Source organism: Hyla sarda, chromosome 7 (genome assembly GCF_029499605.1).
Source record: "Hyla sarda isolate aHylSar1 chromosome 7, aHylSar1.hap1, whole genome shotgun sequence".
NCBI classification, from domain to species: domain Eukaryota; kingdom Metazoa; phylum Chordata; class Amphibia; order Anura; family Hylidae; genus Hyla; species Hyla sarda.
In genome coordinates, this window is record NC_079195.1 from 35,813,086 (window position 1) to 35,833,187 (window position 20,102).

A 20,102-nucleotide genomic window follows, 5' to 3' on the forward strand; every position below is an offset into this window, starting at 1 on the left:
GCTCTGGTGGGGTCCCATTGGTCACCCGTAGGTCACCTGGTCACTGATACCTCCTGGGTAACAATCACATGGCAAATCACATAGTGCAAGTCTTTGTATTTTGCTGTTCTCTCCTACCTTACCAGCATTCCATGCGGCCAGAGACAATGGGGGAGACTTATCAAAACCTGTCCAGAGGAAAAGTTGACCAGTTGCCCATCGCAACCAATCAGATCGCTTCTTTCATTTCTCAGAGGCCTTTTCAAAAATGAAAGAAGCGATCTGATTGGTTGCTATGGGCAACTCAGCAACTTTTCCTCTGGACAGGTTTTCATAAATCTCCCCCAATATGTCTGTGGTATAGGGGTGTGGTGCAAAGGGCAGATGGAATTACACTAGGGCAGATGGCATTAACCCCTTGTATTTGTGATGCAAGGGCATGGTTTATTCTCAATACCACCCGAAGGTATAATGCTGGATCCTGGGCTAGGCACGGGGGCAATAATGACTCCAACGCCAAGTTACGGACAATGGTAGCTTTACTGAGTGACAGATGGTACCGTCTATACAGTATAGCCAGGCCCACGGAGGTGACTGGTGAGTTTAGAGACCTTAAGGGCTTGCTGGGACTTGCAGTGGTTTTGGACAATTTGGTACAGGCCACATTGACTTGACAATAGATGACAGTGACTGACTTGACTTGACTGGAGAAAGACTAAGCTGTGACTTTAGCTTACTTGCAGGTTTGTACCTTGTGGCTGAAGACTGGACTTGATGCCTCCTATGACTCTGGACACTCTTAGGCATGAACTGACTGGACCTCAGCAAAGACTAAGAGAGCGTGCAGAGGCTCCAACCAGGGCTTATATGGGGGAGGCTCTGGTGGGGTCCCATTGGTTACCCGTAGGTCACCTGGTCACTGATACCTCCTGGGTAACAATCACATGGTAAACAGTCTTAAAGGTATAACACTCATACATATATAACATAGGGATTATATACAATTACAATAAACAGATGCGGGGGGGGGGGGGGGGGGGGGGCAAGGGGACACTGCAGGAGGCTGCCTGACAGGGCAGCAAGGGTATGGGGCAACACCTCCTGTACTGGGCCACCACATGTCATAAGTCACATGGTCTCCAGTTGGTGTGGCTATGCTGCAGTGGGTGGGTGGATAGCATTACTTTAGTAAAAAAAAACTTTCACCCTGCTATCCATAGAATATGTCGGCAGATAAAAACCATTATGCCCATCTAATCTGCCCAATATAAAATATATTAAAATCCCTTCTACCCACTCACTGCAGCATAACAGCGTAATATGCGATGCACTATGTAGATAACTATAATCACTGAGCAGAAGCATACAGCATATGCCTCCTGCTCAGTACATAGTTTTGTATGGCACTCTAGCATAGGGAATGATGGAAATTAAATTGAGATCAGGGACTCCTGTCTTCTTCACAGTAAACAGAAGCGTGCTATCTCCATCACTGTTTACTGTATAGATTACAGAGGTAGTGATGCTATAGATCACTGCCTAACTTCTTAAACTCCATGCGTCCGACACTCTTCACCTGGCTCAGGAATTGCACATCAGGATATGAATTGGCCATTGAATATGAAATGAATTTGATGGCCGATTCTTGTAAAATATTCCAAAATTAATCTCAGGAGTAGAGATGAGCGAACTTACAGTAAATTCGATTTGTCACGAACTTCTCGGCTCGGCAGTTGATGACTTTTCCTCCATAAATTAGTTCAGCTTTCCGGTGCTCCGGTGGGCTGGAAAAGGTGGATACAGTCCTAGGAGACTCTTTCCTAGGAATGTATCCACCTTTTCCAGCCCACCGGAGCACCTGAAGGCTGAACTAATTTACGCAGGAAAAGTCATCAACTGCCGAGCCGAGAAGTTCGTGACGAATCAAATTTACTGTAAGTTCGCTCATCTCTACTCAGGAGGTTTGCTGAACTTTAGCTACATAGTATGGTTAATAATAATCAAATGTTCATCAAGTTCAACCAAGAAAGGAAAGAGATGCTCAACTTTAGTCATGGATGTAGATGTGCATTACCAGTATCAGATATATTGGGACCTTATGGTACATATAAAATTGCACCTCAAACTCAGTCTAGCAAGAGGCGATATGACTAAGGCTTAAAGTCTCTAAAGTTCTCTCACTGTCTCCGATTAATAGTTTCCATCCTCATGGATGGCTGTTGTACAACCCACAAGATGGCTGCCCACGTGGTCAGTAAACACCATGTTGGCTTTAGAAGCACTTTTACTGGGGAATCTTAAACTAAATACAGATCCATGTAAATGTGGTGTGTTAAGTACTGCCGTGCGGCACAGAGGGCCCTTGTATAAAAGTAGAAGCTCATGTAATTTAGATCAAAGCTGACCTCGGGAGAGATTCCCAGGTTTATGAGACTATTCATAGGTCAGTCTCCCTCACGCCTCAACCACAATAAATTAAATTAGACACATGCCCGAGAATGTAAAACTCAATCTCACACTATTAACTCGCTCCCTGCCGACGACTTTCGCCTTGTACCGTCTACAAGCGGCCTACAAAGTCCTGAAACAACAGGCAGTCCCTACATACAGTACAATCCACAGGGCCCATGGCACACAAGGTATGTTTTTCCTATGTCTCCGGACAAAATTAGTAAAGGAAGCTCCAATTTCTGTATAGGGCGAATGGCAAATAATGTGAACCATATTATTACCATATATACTGGAGCCAGTTTATTCCTCGTGTAATGAAGTTATATTGAAGCTGAAAGCTAATAGAAACCTGTACAGTAGGCTTCCTGTGCCGAGGAAGTGAGCGAGAAATGGAAAGACCTAGTAGACTATGTGAAGATTGACTTTTAGAAGCTGAAACATAATGGGGATTATGGAGCACAGAATCAAAAACCATATGCGCCAAATATACATTTAGAGCTCAGTTCCCATCTGGGTTTTGAGTCTCCATTGGGGTTTATATAACTTGACAGCACAAATAATGTTCTGTACTGTACATTGATTTTTGAATGAGATTTATCGTTCTTTTCATACCTATGGCTTTTATATGACAATTTTTTTTTAGCTTACTCTTGCTTACATGCGACCTATTTATCAAATAGTCGCACGGCCTTGATAAATAAATCGCACGCAACCAAAACTCGGGAAACCCACTTACAAGAGCATTTTTTAAAGCAGAAAAGTTTTCCCTTATGTTAAATAGCCGAAGTTCTTTATCTACCCTTTATTACCAGTAGCGTTGCTAGAGAGTGACGGGGAGGGGGGGGGGCCACCGCATCGGGTGACACCCTGACTGGCCAGCCTGGCACTAAATAGCTGCACTCAAACTATCTCGCAACAACCCTTCCACCCTCCTCAGAAATTAAAAAATATTAAAAACATACTATGCCACACCATGAATATCCGTGCTCTTGAGACTTTTTTGTTTAATTCTGAGCCCGCATTTTGTGACGTTGGTGGGCGGAGTCTTGCGTCGCTGCGCTGAGGTTAGAGTTTACATCAGAAAGGAAGAAAGCGCAGCATCAAGAGGCACGTAAACAATAGTGAAGCCACAAAAAATAAAAATAAACTGCTCGGTACGTTACCCACCCCAAAATGTGCATGAAGCTTTATTACTATGGATATTTCTTTTTTTTTTTAAGGAAAAATGTTAGTGCCACATATGGGTTATTTACGGAGTCTGTCAAAATTCTTACACAATAATTTTGTGCCTTGTTTTGTGCATTCATTTTAAAATGTAGTGGGTACGCCAGCATGTACGTGTCCTAAAATTAACAAGGTGTCCAGTGGGTATTTTCAACCTTAAAATTAATAGAGTTATTAGTTATATAATACATTTTTTCTATAATTAACATTAATGTAGTAGCTTTGTTTTTATGATGCAGAACAAGAACAGTTGTTAAAGTGGGTGTTATTGTCCTTTTCTGCGGACGTCTGCACTTTCTGTAAGCCAGGTTGGACCTGGAATACATGTTCGACTTTTAAATGGAGATGCAACCTTTTACTCTTCATAAATAGCGATTATCGCATTTGATAAATACATTATGATAAATACATGACCACTGCAAAGTAAAAAAAAATAATAATAATTTAAAAGTATGTGCGACTTTTTTACGCAAAAAAAATCTACTACGGAGTAATCACCTTCATTATTCCTGTCAAAATGACAGAACCCCTAGAGGGCTGTGTAAGTTACCACTTGGACAATCACTACAACAGAAGACATGACACTAAGTCAAGGCTTTGGTCACATCGGGGGAGATTTTTCGAATCCTGTCCAGAGGAAAAGTTACTGAGTTGCCCATAGCAACCAATCAGATCTTTTCTTTCATTTCTGGAAAGGCCTGTGAAAAACGAAAGAAGTGATCTGATTGGTTGCTATGGGCAACTCAGCAACTTTTCCTCTGGACAGGTTTTGATAACTCTCCCCCGATGATCTTGTTTAAAGGGGTACACCGGATAGGGGATAAGATGTCTGATCGCATGGAGCGAACTTTCCTCTGTGACTGATGACTAGTGATGCGGCGACGCTGTCATGACCCCTCGCATAGACTTGCATTGAGGGGGCGTGGCCGTGATGTCACGAGCCTACGAAGCCGCAGACGGCGTATGTTTGCTGCAGGGAGATCAGACATCTTATTTTCTATCCTTTGTATAGGGGATAAGATGTCTAGGGCGGAATACCCCTTTAATTTCATATTCGTTATAGGAAACACAAGCCAAGAATAAATATAGGCCCAGGGCCATATTTCTAAATTTATAGCACTTGGTCTAAATACACCCTATTAGGGTGCGTTCACACGCTATTACTAGCAGTGGGTTTTCCACTGCGAGAATGCTGCTGCGAGTTACGCAACCATTGATTTAACTGGGTCAACACTGCTGCCCCTGTCAACACTGCCGCCCTAGGCCCAGGCCCACACATACCCAGCGTATGGCAAAAAGTGGACTGATATGGCTATTTTTTTTTTACTGTATAAGAAGATATAAATGGATTATATAGTTCACATTGCTTACAAACTTGAGTTACTCCGATCAGCCACAACATTATTCGTGTTGAATAATACTGCTTATCTCCTGACAATGGCGTCTGTCAGGAGTGGGATATATTAGGCAGCGAATGATTAGTCGGTTCTTGAAGTGGATGTCAGAAGCAGGAGAAATGGGCAAGTGTGTAGTGGTAATTACCCACCAAAAGTGTTCAAGGAAGGACAACTGGTAAACTAGTGACATGGTCATGAATGTCCAAGGGTCCGTGATGTGGGTAAGGAGTGCAGGCTAGCCCTTCTGCTCCAAACCAAGAGTACCAGACTACATTACGCTTTCAATATATAAATACAGCAGTAGGTATTGCTGCGCAATTTCCCACACCCGTACCCACGTAGTAGAGCAGACTTTACATTTAACTGTTTCTTGTGGCCCACTTCTATGATAACCCATGATGAAAAGAGTAATTTTGGAGCTTTACATAAACATTTTTTTTTTAAAGCTAAAGAAAAGACTACTTTCACACTGAGGAAGGGGGAAATGCCCCTGAAATTCGTCATTGTGTTTAATGTGTGATTAGACTAAAGTCTTCTTTTACCATATTGGACATCCGCGTCACACCAGCACCCTAGATTGTGTGTGAAAGGCCTTTATACCTCTTAAAGAAGGTAAGAGTCCTATCGATATTGATGTATCTGTTACAGTGAGCGCTCTGATCCCCGCTCCTGGACCGGAGCGCTCACTGCCTCTGTCCTGGCCCGTCCCTGCGCGTCCCGGGAGCGCAGAGTTATCCCCGATGGGGATGCGGTTAGCGTGGCGGGAGGTCCCCGCACACGCGCCGCATCCCAATGCTGTCCCCTACCTCCTGTGGCTCCACGTCTCTTCTCTGTTCCCCGGCGCGCGTGTCCCCGCTCTCTATGGCACGCGCGCGCCGGCTTCATGAAATTTAAAGGGCCAGTGCACCATTGATTAGTGCCTGGGCCAAAGTGTCCTATAAATGTTCCCTGCCCCTTCCTGCCCTTGCCAGATCTTTGTGCCTCGTGCTGAGAGAAAGCTTTCCTTACTGTTATATTGTTTTCCCTGCCTGTTGCCGACCCATTGCCTGTGACCATCGCCTCTGAACCCATGCTGCCTGCCTTGACCTGTTGCCTGTGACTATCGCCTCTGAACCTGTGCCGCCTGCCCTGACCATTGCTACGTCTGACTATGCTTCTGCCTATTCCTCCTGTACCGTGTCTATCTCAGCAACCAGAGGAGTTGAGTCGCTACCGGGTGGAACGACCTGTGGGCTACCTGCCGCAGCAAGACCATCCCGCTTTGCGGCGGGCTCTGGTGAAGACCAGTAGCTCCTTAGACTCCGTTCCCCCTGTACGGCCCACGCCATCACTCCTCTGGTCCAGTGGATCCACCTCCTGCCACCAGTCCGGACCGTTACAGTATCCCTCTGGGGTGAAAAGACCACCTAATTTCACCCTTCCCCCTTACCACTGTTGTATTACACAAGACATGGTCCTCCTTTTTATTGTATTTTGTACCAACACTGTTAAGAGTCATTCCCTATCTGACCAGTATTGGTGTGACCACTGGGAACCCCATGGATTATTTACCCTACTCCTCCCCCAATTAAATGGTGCAGCACTCACCTATCCTCGAAAATCCCATAGAGTAGTAGTCTCCAACCCAGTTCTCAAGGCCCACCAAAAAATTGGAAAAGAACAGGTAAAAATTCTTGGTAGGCCTTGAGGACTGGGTTGGACCTCTGCCATAGATTGAATGGGCAAGCTTGAACGTTGCTGCTTCATTCACTCAGAGACAATTGACCTCTGTTCTCATGATGAGTGGGGGTCCTAGTATTTGGATAATCACTGATCAGCTAGTTATCCCCTATCCTTTGTATAGCTAATAGCTAATGTTTAATCTTTGGATACCCCCTTTAACAGCCATTGTTATTCTTATGTCTGAAGATGTCTGACTTGCACATACACAAATTCTCTGATCAACACCCTGTACATACAAGGAAAGTACAAATCCCCCTTTGTGATACACATTATTATAAATAAGGACCCGCATGTGATAGTTTCTTGTTATGTAATGATACAAGGCTAAACCACTTTATGACAAAAATTCTAAAACTTTCTAATTCTAAGACTTCAGGATGATATATTCAACCTGCACTGATACATTGTATCAAATAAATAGAACAGATGAGTGTTGTTCATGTGTTTATATAATAGAATATTGTTACAACGGTGCAAAACAGACGGTTTAGTTGTCTGCTCCACTTACACAGATTATTAAATCTCCCCCCAATTTTGATAAAAAATTTGGCAAATCTTTTGGGCTCGTTTCAAGTTTAAGACAACATAAAAGGGGTTATCCACCATAAGATGATTTTAGTACTAACTTTCCAGAACTGGGCATTTCCTGTTGCATTTTGTTCTCTAAACTACACATCCCACAGTTCCATGCTTGAATGCTTGAGGTCCCTTTCCTTTCTCCCACACATGAGCCACCACACCCATTGAAATACAGTGTTTTCTAACCAGGGGGCCTAACCAGGGGTTCTACAGCTGTTGCAAAGTTGAAGCAGGATAGGCTCCCTCCGATCACCTGACTAGTGATGTCAGGTCTTGATGCACTGCAACCTGGGAAATCCTGAGACATGAGTAACTTTGTATGCTGTTAAAAATAAATATTGGGGCAATAATCACGGAAGTATTGTGAGACCACTGGCATGTACAGGTACAAACACTGTGTTATGAACTACACAATTTTTTCAGCCCCTGTAGCATAGTCAAATGAAAAAAAGATCCTGGAATACCCCTTTAAAGTGGTACCCCAGCGGAAAAGAAAATTTCAAATAAACTGGTACCATGAAGTTATAGAGATTTGTAATTTACTTCTATTTAAAAATCTTAATCAGTACTTATTAGCTGCTGTATGCTCCAGAGGAAGTTGTGTAGTTCTTTCCAGTCTGACCACAGTGCTCTCTACTGCCACCTCTGTCAGTGTCAGGAACTGTCCAGAGCATGAGCAAATCCTCATAGCAAACCTCTACTGCTTTGTAGGGATCGACCAATATCGTCTTTTTAGGGCCGATACCGATACAGATAATCGGTGGAGGTTAGGGCTGATAGCCGATAACTTATACCGATATTCCGCGATATTCTACTTACTCCCCGCGACACCGCTGAAGATCATTGATTTAAAGCGGGTGCTTTAAATCAATGAACTGCAGTGGCTTTTGCGGTGCCATAGACCGCCGCCGCCACCCGCTACTCTCCCCCTGCCTGTCTGGGGGTCCTGAGTCCTATCACCGCCGATAGTTGGTCGCGGTGCGGGGCATTATCGGCTTATTGTCAAGGTAATTGCCGATACCGATAATGCCCAAAATCGGGATTATCGGCCGATAATATCGGCCAAACCGATAATCGGTCGATCCCTACTGCTTTGGACAGTTCCTGACAGAGGTGTCAGCAGAGAAAACTGTGGTAAGACAGAAAATAATTACACAACTTCCCCTGGAGCATACAGCAGCTGATAAGTACTGGAAGGATTAAGTTTTTTTTAAATAGAAGTAAATTACAGATCTGTATAACTTTCTGGCACCAGTTTATTTAAAAATATTTTTTTCCTCCAGTGTACCCCTTTAATTAATCTGCAACAATATTGTCACTTTGCTTTCACCATTATAAAGCCCAAATACTGAGCCCTACAGACAATTCCAATGCTCCCTGAACGTCTCCACATTCACATAACTTTCACATCACATTATAACCTTTTTGATCTCAAAGCCTATGTTTTTGATTATTATTATTTATTTTTTTTACCCCGGAGGCTCGCCTTACGTCACTTGTTTGTGAATTCAGAGCTTACATTCTATAAAAATAATGGAATAGTAAACTGCACATTTTACTTTTAATAACATCCAGGAAATTAATTAGCTGCCCGTAAAAGTGGTTCTAAAGAAACGCCATAAGGCAGATATATGTAGCACAAATGTTCTCGTTTAATGCCAAGAGTCAAAATCCTATTAGGAGGAGAATCTTGTCTGGTTTACATGAATTGTCTTATTTTTAGGCAGGCTGACTGAGAGAAGGATCAGCTACATTCCTGCGGCAGAGCTGCGTACGCAAAGCCTGTATGATAGGGCCATACAGATTCCAAATACAGCGCAATATGGCCTCCGTCTGCTGCCATACCATACTGTATGTACACAGCTATTCTCTCTCCATACATACGCCATTTAATAAAGCTGGCCCAGTATAAATTAAAGGCTTTTTTTTTTGGGGGGGGGGGGGGCTTAACAAACTTATATGGGTGCCATATTACTGTCTTGTACAACTTAGCATACATGCATGATAACTGGCCCAATTTTTACTCTCGATTAGGGGGAGGGAGGCAGATACTAAAAAAAGAGATCATTGAGCCCCACAGGGTCATGCAGAGCCTGTGCTCATGGACATTAATGAAGACTGATGTCTACGGATACTGGAGGAAAAGTGGAGCATTGTCTGGTGAGAGATCAGTCATCATTAGTGCAGAGATCAAGATGGACAAATGATTAAGCGCCTGTGTGAACAATCCCTAAAAGGAGGCCTATCCGAGGAAATGAAAAAAGGCAAGTTTAGTCAACATTAAAAAATAAGAAGACTATTCTTAATCTTTTTTTTTATCGGCTAAAATTAGGTCACTTGGGTAAGGCCCTTTCGTTAAGGGATTTTCCCATCATTCAATATCGCTAGGATTTGTCATCACTTCATAATTGTTGGGGGTCCTAGAGATCAGAGCCCCATGATCAGTAAATCCAATATGAGCAATCATTTTCTGATCATGAGGGATTCAAATGTCAAACCCCCACAATTAATATTGCTAGGATTTGCTAGGATCTTTTTCTAATTTGCAGACTTAAAGGTTAGTCCCCCACTATCCAGTGGGCCATGGCAGAACTTTATGATCCCTTGGAGTCCCAGAAGTTGGACCCCATCAATAAATATTGCTGTTATGATTGGTGGGGGTGCCAGAGGTTAGACTACTACGATCAATATCACTAAGATTGGGCATCACTTTCTTGGAGGTCCCAGACATAATACTCTCATTAATTAATCACTAGGAGACGGCAGCACTTTATGACCAGTGTAGGTCCTAGAGTTTGGGGCCTACGAGTTTACAAGGCTCCATCTCAGTTCGTGGAAGACCATGCATTTACTAAGAAATGGGATAAGTTGCACATTATGCATTTGCTGAATCTACAAAAATTTATACTGGGAAAAAACCAAGCTGAATACGTAAGAAACACAGAGGATTTGTGCATAGCGAAATTAGAATTAAGAAGAACTGCAATCTACTGAGTTTCAACAGATAATGGAAAATAGACTCACTACATTACAATATAGAATAAAAGAAGTTAAAAGAGATAAATTTCTCAGAGATAAAAGAGACTTTCAATCTGGAATTTTTTTTACCTGGAATACGAATCGTCAGAATAAAGCGCAAGGATCAGAAAGTAAAAATAGAAATAGAAAAAGGGATACCAGCACAAAGAAAAAAATTAAAAGCTCGGACTATCTAACCACAGAATCAGACTCCAGTAATTCAGAAGAATATGAACAACAAATTGCAGCAGATGTTCCCTCGATATCTACATTGGTCCCTTTAGGGGAAAAACCCGTAGAGGGAAAAGAAGAAAGAAAAGATGAACAAAGGAGTTTCCTTGCAAGTGGAAAACACTGACTTGGTGCTAGTTCACACCACGGACATAGTGGTAAATCTTACCGATATCCCTCTGGATACAACATGTCTTTCAGTATTAAACAAAGGACTTAATTTCAGACTAAACTAACCTTTTGACTTCTTGGCTTTTGAGGAAGACCTGTTTAGAGCTATTAGAAAGATTAACCTCAAAAAGTTTTTTGCCACTTTGCATAGCAGTAAAAACAATACAAATAGCACCACCACAATAAAGGAGGGCACATCCCCATGTGTCATTGGACCTTTAGAGTTCAAGGTTATAAACTAATTCAGTGATGCGGGAAATGCTTGCCTTTCAGATCTTATGGACCTGGCAGGTAATGAGGGAGGATCTGTGGTTGAGGAAACTCAAAATACATCTTTTTCAGGAGGCAATTCCTCCAGATTTAATCCCCTCATCATACCTGGCAGTGCCATTGATTTGTTTTAGAATACAGTACGCAAGGAGGTAAAGGCATTACTGTACCAAAATCTTAAGCCTAACATTAGTAAAGATTAATTAAAAGCATTGAATTGTCTAGCAGAGAAACAAGATATACTAATAACTAAGGCAGACAAAGGTGGGGCAGTAGTGGTGTGGAATAAGTGTGATCATGATTATGAGGTAAACAAATCAACTTGAGAATACAAAGGTATATGAGAAACTCAAGGTAAATCCCTTCCCGAAAATTATGGAGAAACTCAGATCACTACTTAGGAGATTTACAGATAACAACATACTCAGCACCAAAATGGCTGAAAAATTATTCCCTTCCAATCCATGCACCCCCAATTGGTATATTCTACCAAATAATCCATAAAAAGCAAACACCTCCCCCAGGTCACCATATAGTGGCAGGGATTCAATCCCCTACTGAGTATCTCTCTAGCTATGTAGAATGGCTAATTTAACCTCTTCTGAAAGTCATACCCACATACTTACGTGACACGGTGATTTGATTTCTGCTCATGAAAAAATTTTTGGTGTCCGGAATTCAGGTTAGCCTTCATAGATGTAGAGAGCCTGTACACCCGCATCCCTCATGATGCGGGTGTACGGGCTGTCAGTGAATTTTTAAGTTGCGCTAATAATAAGTCACCAGAATTTGTAAATTTCGTTAGAGAGTAGATTTAATTCATTCTAACAAATAACTGTTTCAAGTTGTGGTACAGGCAAATCGAGGGTACCACAATGGGTATCCCGACTTGATGTTCATATGCAAATATATTTTTGGCTATTTTCAAGCATAATTTTATTTTCACATCTTTGAATCCCTTTGTCCGACACATAAAACTACTTCTACAGTTCGTGGACGATGTCTTTGTGGTATGGTTTCGTCTCACAGGAATTATTCCATGAGTTTGTCTCATACTTAAACGACATCAACAACGTTAACATGAGATTTATAGCAGAATTTGGGGGAAATGTGTTGGAGTTTCTGGATGTGAAGATAGAAGTTAATGGAGATGGATTGGTAATGTCTAGTTATAGAAAACCCACCTCAAAAAATTCTCTACTACATTATCAGTCTTCACATTCGTAAACCACCAAAAACAGTATACCCTATAGCCAATTAATTCGGATAAAGCACACAAACAATCATCCTGAACGTGGTTATCCAGCTGAGGTAACAAAAACTGCTAGACATAAAGTCAATGCCATCCCACGTAATACACTGTTTAAATCTCGCCCTAAAAAGAAATAAGATAACAGAGTAGTCTTTTCGTTTAAAAATACCACAATGAATAATATAATTAAAAGCACTATAATGAAGAATTGGTTTATGTTACAAGCCGACCAGGATATACAGAGTTTTACCAGTAATCCACCCGTAATTACTTACAAAAAAATCAGACAATCAGGGATTACATCAAGAAAAGCAGGTCCCAGAATGATAAACCCAGTTCCCACTGGTAATCAGATACCAGACCAGTAGGTAACTTTCAGTGCGGCTCATGCTCATTTTGTAAATACAATTCTAAAGCAAAGTCCATTAAGCTAGGCAGTTATACTATATACATTACACAATGCATTACATGCAGATCAGATTTTGTAGTTTACAGTCTAACATGCAGCTGTGGCCTATATTACATAGGACAGACAAAATGCCCGCTCTTCCAGAGTCACTGAACACCTTTGCTTGCTCAGGACAGGGATCACGGCTACACGGTTTATATCTGATATGTCTAATGTGCAGAACAGTAGCCCGGAATCATTAACTTTTACTGCCCTGGAAAGAGTCGAACGTGCAGTAAATGGAAAAATCAAGGAAGGAAGCCCGATGGATATTGCGTCTTGATGCAACAGGCACCCTAGGTTTGATTGACAAAGAAGAATTTGCAGCTCTAATTTCATGTTTCCTGTCTATATCTGTTTCCCTTGTTATTGCTCACTGTAAAGGCTGTGATGTTTTTAACAAACTCTGTTTGATTCAGCACTGAAGGTGTTAATGTTTAGTTTGTATAGTGTTACCTAGGTAACATAGGTGCCGGGACTATAAACTCACCTGTCTGACGTCATCACGTTTGAGGGCCTGTCGAAGCGCGTAAAGTGCGATAAAGACCGTCACCCGTCGTCTGTGAGAACCCCCTCCCCCCGTTTGTACCAGCTGTCTTCCCTTCCCTGATATGTGTGGTCAACTAAAGCATTTGTCCTGCTACGAAAATTGAGGTGAGTGCTCCATTCCTCATTTTTCTATGAGACTGTGGTTATTATTTGAAGTCACTTCACACGAGAAGCACCACCAGCAGTAGCTCATACTAGTTACCTCATGTAGGAGACTCGCATCACACACCTGACCATGAGAATGTTTCCAGTTATGCGGCTTGCAGCTTGAAGTCCATTCTAGACTGTGCCAGGATCTGTCCTTTCATATTGAGAAGCATAGGTCCTAGAGTTTGGATGTCATGTATGGGCAGGGAAGAGTGAAGCCCTAATCTCACTTGCTCCCACTTGCCCTGCCTACTTGCGTACCTGCCCTAGGTGACGGGTCCACAACCACGTGACGGTCCCTGCCTGAATAAGTGCAGGGAGGAAAAAGTCAACAAAATAAACTAACAATACAGACTGAGGTCCGGACACTGTATGGAATCACACACACTAACAGAAATAACATACACACATTATATGTCACTGTCCACAAGCCAAGTCAATACCAAGAGATAACAAAAAAGCCAAATCGCAGAAACAGGAGAGGAGTTAGAGAATGGAGCCAATGGGTCAAATATGCCAGAAATACAAGATACAGTACAAACGCTAGCTAGGAGTATGAGCTCTTTTGCAAACAAGGCCTGGATGAATACTAAGGTTTTAAATAGGGAGCTAAACAGGTGAAAAGCCAATGAGGTCAGCTGACCATCCAGAGAACAGGGCATTTCCACAGTAACCAGAATGACATAAGACCTCAGTGCAGATTAACCCTTCGGGTATGCCTTAGGATATCACTTTATGATTGGTGGGGGTCCCACCACCAACTCAATATCTCTAGGATTTGCCAGCATTTTATGATCAGTGACAATCTCAAAGGTCAGATCTCCCCGATCAGTGTTGCTAACATTTGTGATAACTTAGTAATCAATGAGTGTCCAACCTTTCAGACCCCAATAATGAAGAGAATAAAGGGGACCACTATATTGGTGTAACATTGATGTAAGTGTTTCTGTCAGCCATGCAGACATCAATACCCCGACACATACAGACACAATTGCTATTATTCAATACAGGTAACTAGCATACTTGTCTAAAGTCCCAACTTTGTCAAAACAACCAAGCAAATTGGCCCACAAAACAGGCAGGGTTTAGTTAAACTCCACTTGAGGTCGTTTTTGTAAATGTGATGGTTTCTGGACAGAGCTTTAAAATATTGGACTTTATCAACTAGCAGAAATTTGTGTATGTGGTGAATTGAATTCAGAAAAGTCTTCTTGACAACACCAGAAGGGTACACGTTGCCATCAGAATCTCTCAGAATGGTTTTAGGATTGTCAAAGAAAATAATAATATGAAAGTTTGCCTATGACAATAAAATCTGAGGCCACCGAGTACCTACAGCGCAGCAAAATCTTCGGTAAGTCTCCTTGGAGAAGATGGTTGAGTTATTCCACTCAATAAACAACATGACCTGTTCTTCCATTCTATTCTTGTTGCTGAAATGAATAAATGGCCGTGCTGACAACTAAAAGTACAGATCAGATATCACTTGTGGCCACAGATGAAGGCAGCGCTGCCATGTGTCTGCGGCAGATGCTTCTCTACAACTGAGAAACCAGGAGCTGAAAAATGACCGGATTACACAGCGTAGACACCAGAATAATGATTCACACAAGAGAACATAAGTATTAAAAATCCCACTGTAAAGACTTCTATTTTACATATCCTTAAAACTCAATCGGTGCTTAAGCTAGGAAGCCTGGGACTGACGGGTCCCCTTTAAGAGACTGTGACTCTACTAGAGGAATGTGGCCATGTTAGGGTCATCCTCCAGTTCCTATATAATCAGGCTTCGTGGGTGGTCCTTTATGGTTGGACCACAACCTACAAGCATTAATTTGATCATTGTGAACAAAAATTTTAAAAATGTATGCATTTTTTTTCTAAATTGTTTTGTACTTATATATGCTCTATATTACCGTATATTATATTACATTATGTTAAGTTATGTTAAATATATGTTATATATATATTTTTTATTATAAATTATGAAAACCTTAATACAAAAAGCATTCAACCTCCATCAGGGTTTTTTTTTACAGAATAAAATCATATCTTACAATACCTATTCAACCCATGGGTTTATGGGGTCTGGGGGACCACCCAGTGACCCAACCCCTCCATCTTCATCTAAATATCTACTGTGCTAAGTTATATATTGGTTCTTAATACCAGAAAAGTTTTGACCCTTAATCACCAGGCCATTTTTTATACATTTTCTGTTTGTCCCGGATAAGCAGGTATCATTTCACCAGTGACTGAAAATGAAAGCGAAAGTGGCTTAGTTGCCCGTAGCAACCAACATCTTAAAGGGATGGCTTATGCCACAGATAGAGGATGATCTGCCAAATGTGGTCTATCACCAGGATGATCACCTCTATATTTCCATTGAAACATTCGCTGATACGTGAATGTTGGATCAGCAGCACCGGAAACAGTTCACCAATGTTGCGTTGGTCTCCATGATCGCCAGGGGCTCAGTGTATCCCCCCCAGAATAAGACTAACGTGAAACAACACATCCCTGAAACAGTAAAGTCCATGCCTGGGCAGAACTGGACTACTACCTAGACCAGTGTTTCCCAGCCAGCGTGCCTCCAGCTGTTGCAAAACTACAACTCCCAGCATGCTCGGACAGCCAAAGGCTGTCCGAGCATGCTGGAAGTTGTAGTTTTGCAACAGCTGCAGGTACCCTAGCTGGGAAACATTAGCCTAGACCAGTGGTTCTTAATCTGGGTTCGATCGAACCCCAGGGGTTCGGTGAGTCAGTCCCGGGGGTTCGGCGGGGGAGGTCGCAACAGGACAGGCAAACCAAGCAATTGCTTGGGGCCCCGAGCAGAGGCGGCATTTGCCGTCCTGTAGTGACGGGCAATTTCCCCATCACTATTAACTCCCTGCGGCCCCGCGTAAGTTTAAAATTGCAGGGCCGCCGGGACGTCACTCTGTCTGCCTAATGTGGGGGAACACTGCCTGCCTAATGTAGGGGAACACTGCCTGGGCCTAACGTGTGGGGGAACACTGCCAGCGCCTAATGTGTGGGGGAACACTGCCTGCGCCTAAGGTGTGGGGGAACACTGCCTGCGCCTAAAGTGTGGGGAACACTGCCTGCGCCTAATGTGTGGGGGAACACTGCCTGCGCCTAATGTTTGGGGGAACACTGCCTGCGCCTAATGTGTGGGGGAACACTGCCTGCGCCTAATGTGTGGGGGAACACTGCCTGCCTAATGTGGGGGAACACTGCCTGCCTAATGTAGGGGAACACTGCCTGCCTAATGTGGGGGAACACTGCCTGCGCCTAATGTGTGGGGGAACACTGCCTGCGCCTAATGTGTGGAGGAACACTGCCTGCGCCTAATGTGTGGGGCAACACTGCCTGCGCCTAATGTGTGGGGGAACACTGCCTGCGCCTAAAGTGTGAGGGAACACTGCCTGCGTCTAATGTGTGGGGGAACACTGCCTGCGCCTAATGTATGGGGGAACACTGCCTGCGCCTAATGTGTGGGGGAACACTGCCTGCGCCTAATGTATGGGGGAACACTGCCTGCGCCTAATGTATGGGGGAACACTGCCTGCGCCTAATGTATGGGGGAACACTACCTGCGCCTAATGTATGGGGGAACACTGCCTGCGCCTAATGTGTGGGGGAACACTGCCTGCGCCTAATGTGTGGGGGAACACTGCCTGCACCTAATGTGTCTTAATGGTTTTGTTCTTTAATGGTTTTGTTCATTTTGTGCACCTTAAATATATACCTCCTATGTTTTGAATTTGAAAAAATCATATTTTATTTTTCCACTTCAGAGGGGTTCGGTGAATGCGCATGTGAAACCAATGGAAATCACTTAGAACATTTGTAGTGTATAGAGATAAAACCTGTATAGATTGTGCGACTTTTCACGATAATGCATTTGTATTACCGCGGCTATAATTTTGCACTGTCCTTTATGAATCATTCTGTATATATCCTTGATTTAGAGAAGAAGACCTGACTATATTTGCAGCTCTGTAGTACTAGAAGAGATAAAACAATGGTAAAGGAATCCTACATATATCAGCCTAACATCTATCGGCTAAGCAATGAGCCAGCACCCAGCCGCCCTCTTTCATTTTACAGGATGGAGACTGTCAATCGACGAGCGCGCTGCGAACCTTTCATCGGGGTTGTTGGTAAATAAAGTATGGGGCGCGGAATGTTAATAGCGCCATATCGTATACCGTGGTTGACTCAAGCTGTCACCATGCACTTCTAAAGTAACTTCCTGATCCCTGAAATCCGATCGGTAGGTAGAACACAGCACTTTGCCAACGTCTGTCCAATAGTCAGCTGTGTATGCAAACAGAAATGGACAGGTTCATGTTTCCAACGTAGAAATACTAGACGAGAAGGATGTAAGTAGTCAGAAAAAAATCTGTATTTGGGGATATTTCTGTCAACAGGAGTAACCTGCATAAAACCTGTATAATTTGATATTAAAGGGGTACTCCGGTGGAAAACATGTTTTTTTTTTTAAATCAACTGGTGCCAGAAAGTTAAACAGATTTGTAAATTACTTCTATTTAAAAATCTTAATCCTTCCAGTACTTATCATCTGCTGTATTTTCCAGAGGAAGTTCTTTTCTTTTTGAATTTCCTTTCTGTCACGACCATAGTGCTCTCTGCTGACACCTCTGTCCATGTCAGGAACTGTCAAGAGCAGGATAGGTTTGCTATGGGGATTTGCTCCTGCTTTGGACAGTTCCTGACATGGACAGAAGTGTCAGCAGAGAGCAATGTGGTCGTGACAGAAAAGAAATCCAAAAAGAAAAGAATTTCCTCTGTAGTATACAGCTGCTGATAAGTACTGGAAGGATTAAAAAAAAAATTTATAGAAGTAATTTACAAATATGTTTAACTTTCTGGCATCAGTTGATTTATAAAAAAAAAAAAAAAGTTTTCCACCCCTTTTAAAGCTTCGTACAAAGACAGTGATTGTCCAGTGTAGAAAACCCAGTGTTAAAACATCACAGTCCTCTGGTCAGGATGATCATCTCTGTGTAATATAGACAACCCACTAATGGGAATAATATTAAATGGTATATGAAATATGACACTTTACACATGCACATATATATATATATATATATATATATATATATATATATATATACACACACCCCTCACTTCTGCAGCCATCCTCAGCTTCTATAGCAACATAACCTACATCCTTTATACTGGCATCCTGCTGCTTCTATCAATACTGTGCCTACTGCTGCCCCATATGTCTCCAAGACTGAACCCACAGCACTGCCCAATACCACTGAATACTCCAGATATAACAGTGCCTGAAGATAGGGATAATGATCACAGCAGAGGCGAAACTACAAAATAATGGACCCCGACCTTACCTTGAATCTAAAATAGACCTCAGATTAGACCTAGAGACACCCTCTCACATAGCCTGCCACTCATGCCTCCTCTTTCACACAGACTGCCGCTCTTAGCCCCCTCTCACACAGACTACCGCTCTTAGCCCCCTCTCTCACACAGACTGCTGATCATGGCCCCCTCTCTTAAATAGACTGCTGTTCATGGCTCCTCTCACATAGGCTGCTGTTCATGGCCCCCTCTCTTAAATAGACTGCTGTTCATGGCCCCTCTCTCACATAGAATGCTGTTCATGGCCCCTCTCTCACATAGTATGCTGTTCATGTCCCCTCTCTCACATAGACTACTGTTCATGGCCCCTCTCTCACATAGACTGCTGTTCATGGCCCCTCTCTCACATAGTCTGCTGTTCTTGGCCCCTCTCTCACATAGGCTGCTGTTCATGGCCCCTCTCTCACATAGACTGCTGTTCATGGCCCCTCTCTCACATAGACTGCTGTTCATGGCCCTCTCTCACATAGACTGCTGTTCATGGCCCCCTCTCTTAAATAGTCTGCTGTTCATGGCCCCTCTCTCACATAGACTGCTGTTCATGGCCCCTCTCTCACATAGACTGCTGTTCATGGCTCCTCTCACATAGACTGCTGTTCATGGCCCCTCTCTCACATAGACTGCTGTTCATGGCCCCTCTCTCACATAGACTGCTGTTCATGGCCCCTTCTCTTAAATAGACTGATGTTCATGGCCCCTCTCTCACATAGACAACAACTCATGGCCTCCTGACTCACACTGACCCTCACTCCTGGCATCCTCTCTCACACAGACTCCTGTTCATGGCCCCTCTCTTACATAGACTGCCACTCATGGCCAACTATCTCACATAGACTGTGTCTCATTACCTCACTCTCTGGCATAGAATGCCACTTATAGCCACCTCGCTCACATACACTCTTGCTCATGGTCCCACTCTCTCACATAGACTGCTGTTCACGTTCTCTTCTCTCACAGAGACTGCTGCTTAGCCCCCCTCAAATTTGCCTTTATTCCCCTCCCTCTTCTTCACAAACTCCCTATGATACCTCATTACCTCCTCAGTTGAGCTGTAGCTAGAGCTGAAAGGACCTTCGATCACACCATCATGTATGCTATTAGGTCACATGGTCAAGAAAGGAGAGGTTCACACTCTTATAGGCCAATCCTGTCCTTATACTACATGGTTGGCCACTTATTTTAATGGCCACCATGTTGCCCTCCAATTACCCTGCAGAAGACATGGGTATACCAAATTTTTAAGAAGCCGGAC

General features: G+C 43.0%; 1 protein-coding gene across 4 annotated transcripts in view; it reads right to left on the reverse strand.

Moving 5' to 3' along the window:
* The window catches only part of SLIT1 (slit guidance ligand 1), a 390,223-nt gene that overhangs the window by 316,382 nt on the left and 53,739 nt on the right, over positions 1-20,102 (reverse strand). Inside the window, exon 1 of one of the 4 annotated variants that reach the window (XM_056532484.1) lies at positions 15,608-15,670. The exons of 1 other annotated variant lie outside the window; for it this stretch is intronic. Coding sequence is in view for 2 of the 3 variants with exons in the window: in XM_056532482.1 (XP_056388457.1) it covers positions 731-786 (56 nt within the window). In the remaining variant the exon portion in view is untranslated. Of the gene's footprint in view, positions 1-117; positions 144-730; positions 789-15,607; positions 15,671-20,102 lie in introns of those variants that run through there. 2 more of the 4 variants (XM_056532482.1, XM_056532483.1) reach the window with 2 other exon arrangements.